The sequence below is a fragment of the Aquarana catesbeiana genome, linkage group LG05 (assembly GCF_042186555.1).
Source record: "Aquarana catesbeiana isolate 2022-GZ linkage group LG05, ASM4218655v1, whole genome shotgun sequence".
NCBI lineage: Eukaryota > Metazoa > Chordata > Amphibia > Anura > Ranidae > Aquarana > Aquarana catesbeiana.
In genome coordinates, this window is record NC_133328.1 from 171,985,201 (window position 1) to 171,998,432 (window position 13,232).

A 13,232-nucleotide genomic window follows, 5' to 3' on the forward strand; every position below is an offset into this window, starting at 1 on the left:
TGTAAAATTGTCATAACTTTTCCTTATACCTTTTGTTATGCTGATTTATATTTGTTGAAAAATGTATTCAAAAATAAAAAATTTATAAAAAAAAAACCAAAACAATCTGTAACTCTTATGCCCTGTACACACGGTCGGATTTTTTGACGGAGAAAGTGCGATTGGATTGTGTTATCGGAAATTCCGATCGTGTGTGGGCTCCATCGGAATTTCCGACACACAGTTTGAGAGCAGGCTATAAAATTTTCCCACAACAAAATCCAATCCTTTACCAATCGTGTGTAGACAAATCTGACGCACAAAGTGCCACTCATCCTCAGAATAAATTAAGAGACTAAAGCTATTGGCTATTGCCCCATTTATAGACCCGACGTACGTGTTTTACATCACTGTGTTCAGAATGATCAGATTTTCCGACAACTTTGTGCGACCATGTGTATGCAAGACAAGTTTGAGCCAACATCTGTCGGAAAAAATCTGATGGATTTTGTTGTCGGAATGTCCGTTCAATGTCCGATCGTGTGTACAGAGCATAAGTTTCAAGTTCCTACAAAAATACAATGGCCGCGACGCGTAGGAGGGCCGCCGCGGTGGGCTCTAACATATTACTACATACAAAGAATGAGAAGACTAAAACATAAGACAAACATTTAGATACAAATGAGAGGGAGATATTTCAAAGTTTTCATGCTACTTAACAAAACCAAAAAAACTAAAATAAAAACCAGACGGAATGCTGCCTTCACTCCTTTAAACAATAGAAAAAATACAATAAGAAAAACACAAGAGCAGCTCCAATCCTTGCATGGGCCAGCCACACAAATTTGAGAAACAGGCGGGAGAATGTTTCTGAACCAGACAAGCATGTACTACACATCCAACCCACTCATCATTACAGATTTCTGAAGCCACAGCTGAGCTACTTCTAAAGTATTTTTATTCTGAAGTCTTGTACCTCCAGACATCAAAAGTACCTTCCAAAGGAATACACCTTGCTGTACCCTCTGACCATATATGCCAATTTTTAAGGGGTCTCATGTCCAGAGCCCCAAACTCAGACCTCATGTACTATGCAGCTGTCTGACTGGTGGGGAGCCTAATTTTTTTTCCTCCCAAGCATGGACGGTAAATATTACCTATGAGGACTCGAATTGCTTATGATGTGTCCCTGCGTCCAGGGCACCCTGGCACTAACTTTCAGAGCAGTACTGCCTAGTGCACATTTTTACAGTACTGGCACCCGGCTGTCCGATTATTTTACACGAGCTCCCAGTATGCTAGAATCTACTCCTCACATTTATATGCTATACAACCGTGTATCAGCAGCCCTATAAATGTGTTCGCCAGACAACTACAAAGCACAATGAAATCCTCTGCTATTCAAAATTAAAATGTGGCTTCTTTCTATCTGTATCTAGATGTTACAGCAACAATGGGTATGCCTCCTTCTGTCTACTCACAGAATGTTGACTGTCTCTACACATATAATAACTCAAAATAACACGGCTTAAACATACACTCCTGTCGCCAAATACAAACAATACTTAGCTCTGAAAGTTGGAAGGTCAACAGATACACAGGGCCATCAGCAATGCTGGTTGCACACCCCCCCCCTCCAGCCACATGGACAATTGCATATGAGGCAGCCATTTTAAAACACGGTGTCAACCTGCAAACTCATGCACACAACATACAGTTACTTATCAGCCTGCAAACTCACACACAGCATACACTTTAGGTTTGTATTAAATGGGACCTATAGAGGATTTAAATATTCCCTCCCAATTAATAGACCTATCTACAAAAATATAACCTACAATTAAAGTCCCGCCATTATACAGAAAGAGACTAAAAAACAAATTGTTCTTTTGCCTAGCAGAATTTACCTTATACAGCGGACAGAGAATCAAGATCCCGAACACAGAACAGCAAAAATGTTAAAAAATCTTGAAGTATGTTTGTCTTACCAAAGGCCAGCTTTTGCTGGTCTGGTTATAGATCATTTTTCCCCCTCGAGGTCATCTGTAGTGGATTTCAGCGAGTTATAATTTTGTACAGTTATGCTATTGTTCCCATGTACGCAGATCTGTTTGCTAGGAGCGTAGATGCTAGGGTTGCCACCTCATCCCAACACATATTAATTACACAGGTTCTGTGGCTGATTAAGGTGGTAAACTCACTCGGTGCCTTATCCGCATTAAATTAGCCTCAGAACCTGTGTAATTCATATGTGTTCGGGTTTAAAGGGATGAGGTGGCAACCCTAGTAGATGCAGTTGCCATGAGGTGGCCAGTCTCTTGGTGAGGCATAAGCTGACATCCCTTAAAGGGCAAACAGATCTGCCGTGTCCACGGGAAGGTTTCCGCAACCAACTGTCCTCCACCGACGTCTGTAAGTGCGAATACGCTCGCATGAGCATATTGCAGCAAAACTGACACTGGGGGACATCTGATAACATACATTAATAAATCTACATAATACATTAATGAAAATTTCCACAACAGGCATGAAAAAAAACAGCATGTTCAGGAGAGGAGTTTTTGGGCAGAAAAAAACTCTACACGCAGTTGTAGCACTTGAGTATTCATTAATTCGAGTGGCCAGAATAAATAAATATCCTGGCCAATTGAATTCATTAACGCTTAAACGCATGTGCAAAACACCACTTCAGGTGTGTTTTTTAAGCAGCTTTTCTACTGCCAGGAGAAAAGGAGTTCATGGGAACTGTGCATGCTCAGTATGCATGAAGCTTTAATCCTCCCTTACTCTATCCAAATAAAATAAAAATAATTTTGCATTCAGTTCTACTTTAAGTTTCTATTATAAAGTAGTTTGTTGTATCTACTGCACTGTATTATTGTTTATTTCTCCACAGAGTGGAAATTAAAATGTTTTAATAAAGTTACACATTATCAACCATCCTCAAAACAATTTATTTCTTTGTTCTTTCAGCCGAGCATTCTAAATGAGGTGACATGTATAAACATTATAGTGTTAACTTTTATTCTCATTTGGTAATATAACGCTTTGCTCCACCCTACCACTTATACATATGCAGTGCATGTCTAAAGGTTGCCAGGTGAACTTGTTCTACAAGACTGATAACAATGCCTTCCACTCTCCCAGCTGCAAGACACTCATTGTATTTTTTATTAAGTTGTTTTATTTTCCTGAATGTATGCTTTCCTATTCTGGGGCAGTCTGATGCGGAGAAGAAACTTACACTTGTGATTGTGGTGAGTGATCTGCATTACAGATGTTTGTAGAGGAACAGATGTTACTTGTGCTATTCTACATTTACTACTTGTAGGTAACTTTCAGTACATAGCATAATGAATTTCTTAGGCCTTATGCACACGTACGTTTTTACAGCCGCTTTTTTGAGCGTTTTTTTGCAGCTGCTAAACGCTAAAAAAAACTAATAAACGCTAAAAAAAGCTATTGCAAAAACGTTGAAAAAAGCTGAAAAAAGTTAAAAAAAAAAACTCACTGCAAAGCTACTGGCGTTTTCATAACATTATTTTAACGTCCCGTGTGCATGAGGCCTTATTGTTCAAGTTTCCACAAAGTATGTTCATAGACGCTTTACTTACTCTTGTGAATGTTTCAGGACTTTCAGTTTCATGTACTGTAAGATTTGTTTTTCGATATGCGTACACTAGCGGTTTCCTGTTATGGTCATTTCGGATGCCTGAGACACATGTTTGAGGGTCTGCGCTATGACTGCTGTTTATAACATTGCTCTGTTTCCTGCTTTCCTGGCTGCTTTGTTTTCCTGTGATCTAGGGGCTCATTTACACCGGAACGTGGTGCAGAAAACGCGCGTTCTGTGTGCATTTCTTGCTCCGTGTTCAAAACACACTGAGTGTGCGATCTGCTGAGGATGTCAATTTACTCCTACCATAATGTCAATATTTCCATCGCACACGTTCTTGGATCAGACTCAAAGGTAGCTGGGGTTGCAGCAATATCCAGCTGGAAACTGAAACAATCATAGATCAACGTTCATATTTGTCAGTGTTCCACCAGAATCAGCGATCCGTCGGATTAGGTTCCGTCAGCTGAATACTTACTGCGCGTGTGCAGCAGGTTTGCTAATCTGACAGAACACCTGCAGTCAGAAGGCGGCAGCGGACATCTTACTACATTCAGCTAGGTCTTGAATTTCACAGTCATTTTAACTACGTCAGCCCCGGAAGATTTGCCTACTTAACGCCATTTTTTGCAATGCACTGCGTCGCTTTAACTGAAATTACGCGGTCCTGCGATGCTGTACCCAAACAAAATTGACGTCCTTTTTTTCCCACAAATAAAGCTTTCTTTTGGTGGTATTTGATCACCGGTGTTTATTTTTTGCGCTATAAACAAAAAAAAGCGACAATTTTGATAAAAACACAATATTTTATACTTTTGCTATAATAAATATCCCCAATTTTTTTTAAAAAAAAGGAATTTTTTTCCTCAGTTTAGGCTGATATGTATTCTTCTATATATTTTTGGTAATAAAAATCGCAATAAGCGTATATTTGCTTTGCGCAAAAGTTATAGCGTCTACAAACTATGGGGAAGATTTATTTCATTTTTATGGCATTATTATTATTATTGACACATTTTTGGGACCATTGACATTTATACAGCGATAAGTGCTATAAAAATGCCCTGATTATTGTGTAAATGTCACTGGCAGGGAAGGGGTTAACACTAGAGGGTGATTAAGGGGTTAACTGTGTTCCCTTGTGTGTTCTAACTGTAGGGGGATGGCAGATCGTTGTTCCTAGCTAGTAGGAACACGCAATCTATTTCTCCTCTACTCACAGAACAGGGATTTGTTTGTTTACACACACGTTTCTGTTCTGGCTCTCGTGCCCGCAATCGCGCGTGTCCACGCACATCAGTTTCCCTGCAGTGCAGCGGGCGCACGCCTGCTATCCCTGCTTAAAGGGCCGATGTACAGCTATGACGGCTCGCGGGAAAGTGCTGACCTGCCGGCTGGTCGGCAAGCGGTGAACAATAAACTGATATAAATAAATATAGTATTTTGAAGTCTGTGATGCTGTTTTAATGTTACATTTTGAAAGAAGCCGTACTAGGAAGGTGACGCGGAGGTCATCTTGGTACACCCCGCACTGCTCAGCCATAAACCTTTTATGTTTTGAAAATGTAACATAAAAACAGCATGACAGATCTGAATATATTATGTTTATTTATATACGCTCCCTTCATTGGTAAAATTACTGTGAAATTCAAGACGTAGCTGGGTGTAGTAAGATGTCCGCTGGTGTTTGTTGACTGCAGGTGTTCTGTCAGATTAGCAAACCTGCGCATGTGCAGTAAGTATTCAGCTAACGGAATGTCACTTCCGTTACCTAATCTGAGGGGTCGGCTATTCTGACGGAACACCAGCACACCACAGATCACAAATGTCGTCCGACCAAACCACGTCGCATGAACCCGCAATTGTCAGTTAAAGAACAGAAGGGGGTAAATTCTTCCGGGGCTGAAGCGGTTAAGGAGATTCTCCCTCTCTATTTGTTCTGTTTACCATTGTCATCAAAAGTGAAAGTAAAAGAAAATCCCAAATTTTGTGTTGTCCCCAAAACAGGAATAGAGGGGAAATCTTCCAATGTGGACACTAGTTTTGCTGACAATCAGGGATTTTCTCACCTCTTGTTGTGGCTATGGGACAAGAAGTAACCAAAAATCTCCCTGGTGGGACACAGATGCCAAAAAAAAAAAAAAAAAATGAACAGGGGTTATAAACTCTCCTGTACACTAAACCAAATGAAAAAAAAATACTTTAATTTCTACTTTAATTATTAAAACAAATTATTTTTGAGAAATCAGACAACTTTTTTTCAAGGTTCACTTCACTGTTTTTCTTCTGTTTTTGGTAAATGCTGGAGCTCCCGGACCTCTCCTTTTTCCTCTCACATCCATTTGTTTGGAGTTAGTAGTGTACGTTACTTGTGCCCTGCTCTATACACACTACTAATCCCTATAGTCCCTAGTCCATTTTGGGAGCAAGCAACAGAAAATGCCCATGTTCCTACATACTGTGGGGCCATGGAGAACAAACGCAACCACCTTCTAGGGAAGTGAGATCACACAGCAAATAAAGAGGAGGAATTTGGAGATATGAGAACAATAGAAGGTACTTTTTAAGTTAAGAATATACTTATATAATTTTATTTTTTTTAAACCAGAATTTAGTGTTACTTTAACTTCCTCAGCTCTAACATTGCAGTATATTGAAGTCCTGATGGCCTTTATGTCCTCCCCTCCATTCAGAAAAGTCCTTATATTGTTTTCACAGAACGCAACATGTTCTATGAATGGGGGAGAGTATAGATTCAGTAACATTTTTTTTTTGTTTCATAAAGATTTTATCAAAGGTTTCCACGCACAATACAGTAAATTATTCTATTGACATCACTGGAAGTAAACCAATACATACAAATACAGAACAAAACATGGTATACAGAACTAACTCCACCCATAGCCTGTCTGATATTTAAGAACAAGGTATATATGAGCACCATTGGTTAGGTCGCTTGAGGTATCCAAAAGGGGTGTGGGAGCAAATATCAGTCAACACTTGTTACTAGTCCCACTGTGCCCTTTTACATCTATTATGCTATCAGGGGTAGGAGGAAAAGGGAGAGGGGAGAGAAAAAAAAAGGGTGGGGGGGAGAATATAGAGGATAAAGGGAGGAGAGGGGGTGGGGCCACCACCAACTACCCTCTCCGTCTCATACCTTGTGGCACATGAAAAGCGGTAAGGAGGATCATTTGCTGCCAAGTCCCCTTCTCACTTCTCACTTGCTATGTCGTATCAGCTCTTGGTAGGTCTGAGATTCTCGGTACGTATACCCAGCTGCCCGTGTGGCTGGGTATTCAGATATTTTGTTGAGAGTGGTATAGATCAGCTCCTCCACCCCTGCATAGAGGGAGGAGACGCGGACACCAGGGAACCTGTACAAGAATCCTAGCAGCGTTGAACATGTGCATAGCTACCGACTAGAAATAGAGTTTTTTCTTGGGATTTGTGAATGATGGAGTAAATATTGTGCCAGTGTGAACTGTAGCGGGAGCGAAGTGATCAGGGTTGTCGTGTAATGGACCTTGCGCCAATACGGCTGAATCAGGGGGCACGTCCACCAGATACAAAGAAGCGTGCCCTTCTCCACTCCACACCTCCAATAGCGTTCCGATATCGACGGTACAAATTTATGTAGAATATCTGGCGTTTTGTACCACCTAGTTTTGATTTTGTAGCCATTTTCTTGCGTAGCCAGATTTAGGGAGTCCTTATGAATATAAAGGTGTATTCGATCCCAGGAAGCCTCGTCTAATTCTGTTTCCAGTGTAGATTCCCAAAAAGCGTGGCCGGTGCGTAAAGTGGTGTAAAGCTCCCCAAACATCGAGGCGTATAGCGCCGATATCACATGGCTTTGGGGGGAGGTTCTAGTGCAGAGAGACTCAAAAACCGCAGGATCCCTAGTAAACCTCCCTCTACGGGCTGCATCATCTAGGTAATGTTTCAGTTGCAGGTATGACCAGAAAGGGAACTATGCGGTATTTGATAGTTCAGCCACTTCCTTGTGCTTTTTGAACCGCCCTCTGCAGAAAAAGTGTCTTGCCTGCATTTCCCTGTGTGGCCATTCTGCTGCCAGGAAATTCCTGGCTAGGCCTGAAACAAAAGTAGGGTTGCCCCTAAGTGGGGTGAGCAAGCATTCCTTGGAGTTAAATGCATACGTAGTACATGCCCTGTCGAAAGCGTGATATGTGTTCTTTTTGAAACCATGGTACAACACGCAGCTCAGCACCAGAGGCTAGATGTTCGAGACCCACCCAACCTTTACACCTTTCATGGATCTTCCAGAAGACCGCCCTAGTCAGGTGAACTGCCCAGTAGTAGCGTTGTGCATCTGGGATTCCAATCCCCCCCCCTAGGCTTTGGCAACACTAACTTAGCCCATTTGATTCATGCGGGTTTGTTTCCCCATAGAAAGGACCTACACATAGTCCTATATGCCGCAAAATATGAGGATGGCAGCCGGATTGGAATCGTTTGCATTTTGCAAAGCATGCGTGGAAGGATCGTCATTTTTAAAATGGAAGCAAACCCAAACCAAGAGATGGAGGGCACGTCCCATTTTTGGAGACCCGACGCATGTTCTCCATTTCCGCCCAAAAACTTCTAGTATAGAGCTCCGATAAATTGACAGGGAGTTGTATGCCTAGGTATGTGACAAATTTCCCATTCCGATGGAAAGTTACGCTAACTGGTATTGTCGCATTAGGTCTGGAGATAGAGAAACATTCAGTGCGAATGACTATGAATAATTGATTTTCAAGTTTGAGATGTGTTTGAACTGTTCAAGAACTGACAAGAGATTTGGCAAGGACGTTAGTGGGGAAGAGAGAAATAGCAACACGTCTTCTGCAAAGGCTGCTGTTTTAAATTCTCGGCCATGTACCTGTATCCCCTTAATATCCGAGTGTTCCCTAATACAACGAAGGAGGGGTTCCAGGGTGAGGATGTAAAGTAAAGGCGATAGGGGACAGCCCTGTCTCGTTCCAGCATGGATAGAGAAGGCCCTCGACAAGTGGCCATTGACTCTGACTCTAGCTCTCGGGTTGACATATAAGGATAAGATAAGCGCACGCATTTTGGCACCAATACCCAGAGCTCTCAAGACTTCACCCATATAGTCTCAGGCCACTTGATCAAACGCTTTCTCCGCATCCATCGCTAGGAAAAAGCCTTCACCTTGGTTAGAAGTTAGCCATTGGTGGAGGTTCAGGGCTACGATAGTGTTTTTCCTAGCCTCTCTGCCTGGAACAAAGCCTACTTGGTCTAGTCCCACCCAGTTTGGCACATGTTGGGATAGTCGGGTTGCTAGGATTTTCGAAAACAGCTTACTGTCCACATTGTGTAAAGAAATTGGATGGCAGTTAGCAACATTGGCTGGGTCCTTATTATCTTTCGGGATCACAGTGATATACGCTTCCAATAAGCTGTTTGGGGAAAGGGGAGCTGCGGACAATGAGTTGAAAGCTTTAAGAAAGCCTAGGGCAAGAAGGTCAGAAAAGCACTTATAATACTGGGCAGAGAATCCATCGGGCCCTGGGCTTTTACTCGGTTTTGTAGCCTTCAATGCCACCCCCCCATTCTTCTAGAGACAGAGGAGCTTCCAGTTCCTGTACATCATCACAGGTTAAAGGAGAGGGACTGTATCGACTTAAGAATTCTCGGATCACTTTTACCGTATTGTTCCCTCCCACAGGATCTGGTTGGTCGGAGCTAAGATTGTACAGTTTACTGTAAAATCTTTGAAATTGAGAGGCTATTTCGTCATTTTTGGACTGGGTGTTCCCGGAAGTGTCAGTCACATGGTGAACTGTAGAAGCTAGCGTCCGGTTCTGCGTGGCGTTTTTGCGTGCTCTTTTATAAAGAGTTCTTCCAGTAAGAGAGCATGAGTCTCCACCAGTTTCTGTGCCATTTGGATTGCCAGCAAGCATTTATGTTGGGCTTCTAAGTTCTGTATTTTGTCAGACAGTTCCTTTATCAAAGTTTGACATTCCCTTTTTTTCCGTGCTGCGATGGAAAGCATGTGTCCCCGTATGACACACTTGTGCGCCTCCCACTGAGTCAGAGGAGAGACGTCAGGTGTGTCGTTATGGCGAAGGAATTCCTTAATATGTTGTCTGATATTGGCCAGATCCCCAGGGTCTGCAAGAAGTGATGCATCATTTCTCCAGATCTTGGAGGAGACCTCCCTGTCAGGGAAGACCAAGGTCACTGTGACCGGGTGGTGGTCCGAAAGCACCATCTGCTCTATGGTGGCGTTGTGTAGATAAGAAAGGTCAAATTGGTGTACGAAGAGATAATCCAATCTTAAATAGCGATTGTATGGTGAGGAGAAGAAAGTGTAGTCCCGCTCACTAGGGTTTAAGGTTTGCCATGTGTCATGAGGCGTAAGAGAGGCCAGTTGGCGCTTTACTTGGCGTAGGGCCGAGAAAGGGAGAGAGGAAGTAAGGATCAAGAGACCTGATTGAAAAGTCTCTAGTTTAAGCAGAGTCTCCCAGAGGAAGGGTACTTGCTTAGAATTGGGGCAATAAATATTCGCCAGTGTCACCGACCTATTCTTCCATGTCCCTTTCAAGAACATAAATCTGCCCTCTGGATCCAGCAACTGGTCAGTAAGGATAAATGACAAAAGAGAGCAAAATCGAGCTCCCTTAGATTTGGATTTGGCACAGGCTGCATGAAAGACCGTGGAAAAGCAACGGTTAAATAGTCGCGGGATGACACCTAATTTAAAATGCATCTCTTGCAAAAAAACAATTTGCGCTTTCTGTCAGTGTGCCTCTGCTAGAACGCTGCTATATTTTTCAGGCATGTTGAGGCCTTTAATGTTTAAAGAGTACACTTTGAGTGAGAGAGGCGCTGAGAAATTTTTAGTAACAGCATATTGAAATATTTCTGTTGAGGATTGACGGAGAGAATCTGTGGTGGCGTTTGAAAGGAAAGATGAGGAGAAAATAAAGGGAAAAAAACAGGTTCGTAAGTGAACCTAATCTATGTGCTCTGTCAACAGGAGGAATGAAAACGCAGCCTTCTAAAAACCAGGTGTGGAGGACGTGTCTAAATGTCACCAGAGGTGGTGTCAGGCCTGATAACCCACCTAAGAGGGAGGTTGGGGTACAATATGGGGGGGGGGAGAATCCGGCTGGATTCAATAGGGGGACTTGCCTCTCTCAGGTGGGGAAGGGGTCAAACACCGAAGGGCGAGTCTGGACACGTGCATTCAGAGCCTCCACAGTATAATCAGTGTAAAGAAGGGAGAATGTAATCACAACTATGAGGACCAGAGGGCCCCGGAGTAGTCCCATCTATTGCTAGATGAGCCCTACTTCCAGAATTCCCCAGGCCTCAACTTAGAGTCAAATAGGAGATCAAGTGCAGCTTCTACCTCAGCAACTCGGGGGGGGGAATACATAAGGTGTCCATTCTCCTGTGAGAAGCAGCACGCACCTCAGGGCCCACCATATCCATACGTGGGTCTCCAAGTCAGGTGTTCCTTCCCACAACCAGGTTCCATTTGCCATGCCCTCCCCGAGCGCTGAAAAAAAAATGCAGTTTTTAGATGAACCTGACCATCAATCAGAATTATCAAACTATAGGGAGATGGATTAAACAGATAACAACAACCAGTACCCCACCATATATCAGTGAGTAACATTGGCCTTTGCCCATCCGGAGGACTCTAGATGAAGAGTACCTCTGGAGTGGCAAGGTAGGAGAGTCCAACAGCCTCCATGACAAAGCCAAGATTACTTTTTTACTTTTTTTACTTGTTTTATGCCATTATCGTTTTGATAAGATTACTGGGGGCCCTTAAATTTACACTGAGGACAGCATGTCTAGCGGTAATTTCAACATCTCAGCAGTTAAAGTCTCTCTGCCCTTGCTGCATGCTAGTTTCCTATGCATTGGAAGAGCATCCGTGTACAGCACCCATTTACTCCAATGTCCGCTAACCCTCAGTGCACCCAATACACCCTTATCCTCTGTATTACACACTGTTGAGCTTAGATGTAACATTTACCGCTGTTCAGGAAACAATGAGGCACCTTGTTGGTTGTTGCACCATTTGGAGGCCAGTACATAGTCCCAGACCTGAACTGTAGGGGGAAACCCCTATAGCAAATTCCCCTGCAGCTCAAGGTAAAGGGATTGCCCACATATGGATAAGAAGTAAAGCCACAAACTCTCGTCAGGCATATCTGGAGCTTGTATTAAGGTCTCAGTCCCCGTCTGCAAAGGGAGCATTGTGAGTATGGGAGACCATGCAGTCAGTTCCCTGGTATGTCAGAGATTCCATGAGGGTAGGGCTGTCCCCAGAAGAAAAAAAAAAAAAAGGGCGGGGGCATCTGAGTATACCTGGTGCTGTGAATTACGAGCCCAAAAACAAAGAGAAAAAAATATGAGAGGGCTCAACTAACGTGTCCCATTTGTCGTAGGGCAATGAAGCACTGAAGGGAATATGCACTGATCTTTTCAGTAAGGGCCTGTTAAATGCATAAAAGCAAACGAATAAAAAAAAAAAAAAATGATAAAAGCAAAAATGGGGTTCCAGGGGGAGAGTTCTAACCCTATAGAACTCCAGGAACAGCTCACCCGACCAAGGGGCCTTTGTTCAGCAGCCTCTGTCTGTATCTCTGTGCCCGGGGAGCGTCCTCTGGTTGGGTTGGTATCCAGGGTTCAGGTTGCAAGAAGGAGCCATACTGTCAGAGAACTCACAGTGCTAATGCCCGTCTCCGTGCAGCAGTAGCTAATTCCCATTCCTCTAATACTAATGGACATGGTCAGAGAACTCACAGTGCTAATGCCCGTCTCTGTGCAGCAGTGGCTAATTCCCATTCCGCTAATACCAATGGACATGCGCAGTGTCCCCAACAGGGGCAAATGAGTTCCGGAACAAATGTGGGCACCCATACGACCGTGTGCACGCACTCGCACACCCATGCGAACATGTGTGCGCACTCACATTTACATCCACCAATCCAGGCACATGGCGCCCCATATAAACAGAGTCTCTGCCTGATACCAGTGCTGGATCATCTTCAGCTTGCTCCTGAGTTCCTGATTGCTGTTTGACCTGTTACCTTGCTCCTGACAAACCCGGCTTCCTTGACCATTCTCCTGGATCACCCCTGCCTGTTATCTACCTTTACTGATTATACAGACCTTGGATTCTCTACTACGGCTCTGCTTCCTGATTCTGTACCTCGCTGCCAGCCCATTGCCAACCTCTGCCTGTCCTTGACTAAGAACTTGCCTTCCATTTATGTACCTTGTTGCCAGCCAGTTGCCAACCTTTGCCTGTTTCTGACATTGCAGTTGTTCCTAAATCCATACTTACCTGCCTGGCTTCTGCTGAACAGTTCTGGTGATCAGTCTTCACGCCTTTCTCCAAGAGGATCCTGTATCTCCAAGCTCCAGCCTGCAGGCACCTGCACCCTTTCGTTGCCCCAGCACTCCCTGTCCTCACTACCAGGGGTGTTGGGACCGGAACCATACAAGAGGCCACCCTCAGCATTTCGGACTCCGCTGTAAAGTACGTGACACATACCAGTCAGGCACTTGTATTACTGGGGTGCCCAGGGTATTGCTAAAGGTGTTCAGCTCTGCAGGAACTCTAAGGGATGCAGTACGAGTCCCC

General features: G+C 43.6%; 1 protein-coding gene across 1 annotated transcript in view; it reads left to right on the forward strand.

The window, feature by feature from the left end:
* The first annotated feature begins 3,048 nt into the window (after nucleotides 1-3,048).
* The window catches only part of LOC141144557 (prostatic acid phosphatase-like), a 97,335-nt gene continuing 87,151 nt past the window's right edge, over nucleotides 3,049-13,232 (forward strand). The window contains exon 1 of the mRNA XM_073630344.1: nucleotides 3,049-3,236. Within this exon, the coding sequence (XP_073486445.1) occupies nucleotides 3,108-3,236 (129 nt within the window). The 5' untranslated portion in view covers nucleotides 3,049-3,107. The remainder of the gene's footprint in view (nucleotides 3,237-13,232) is intronic.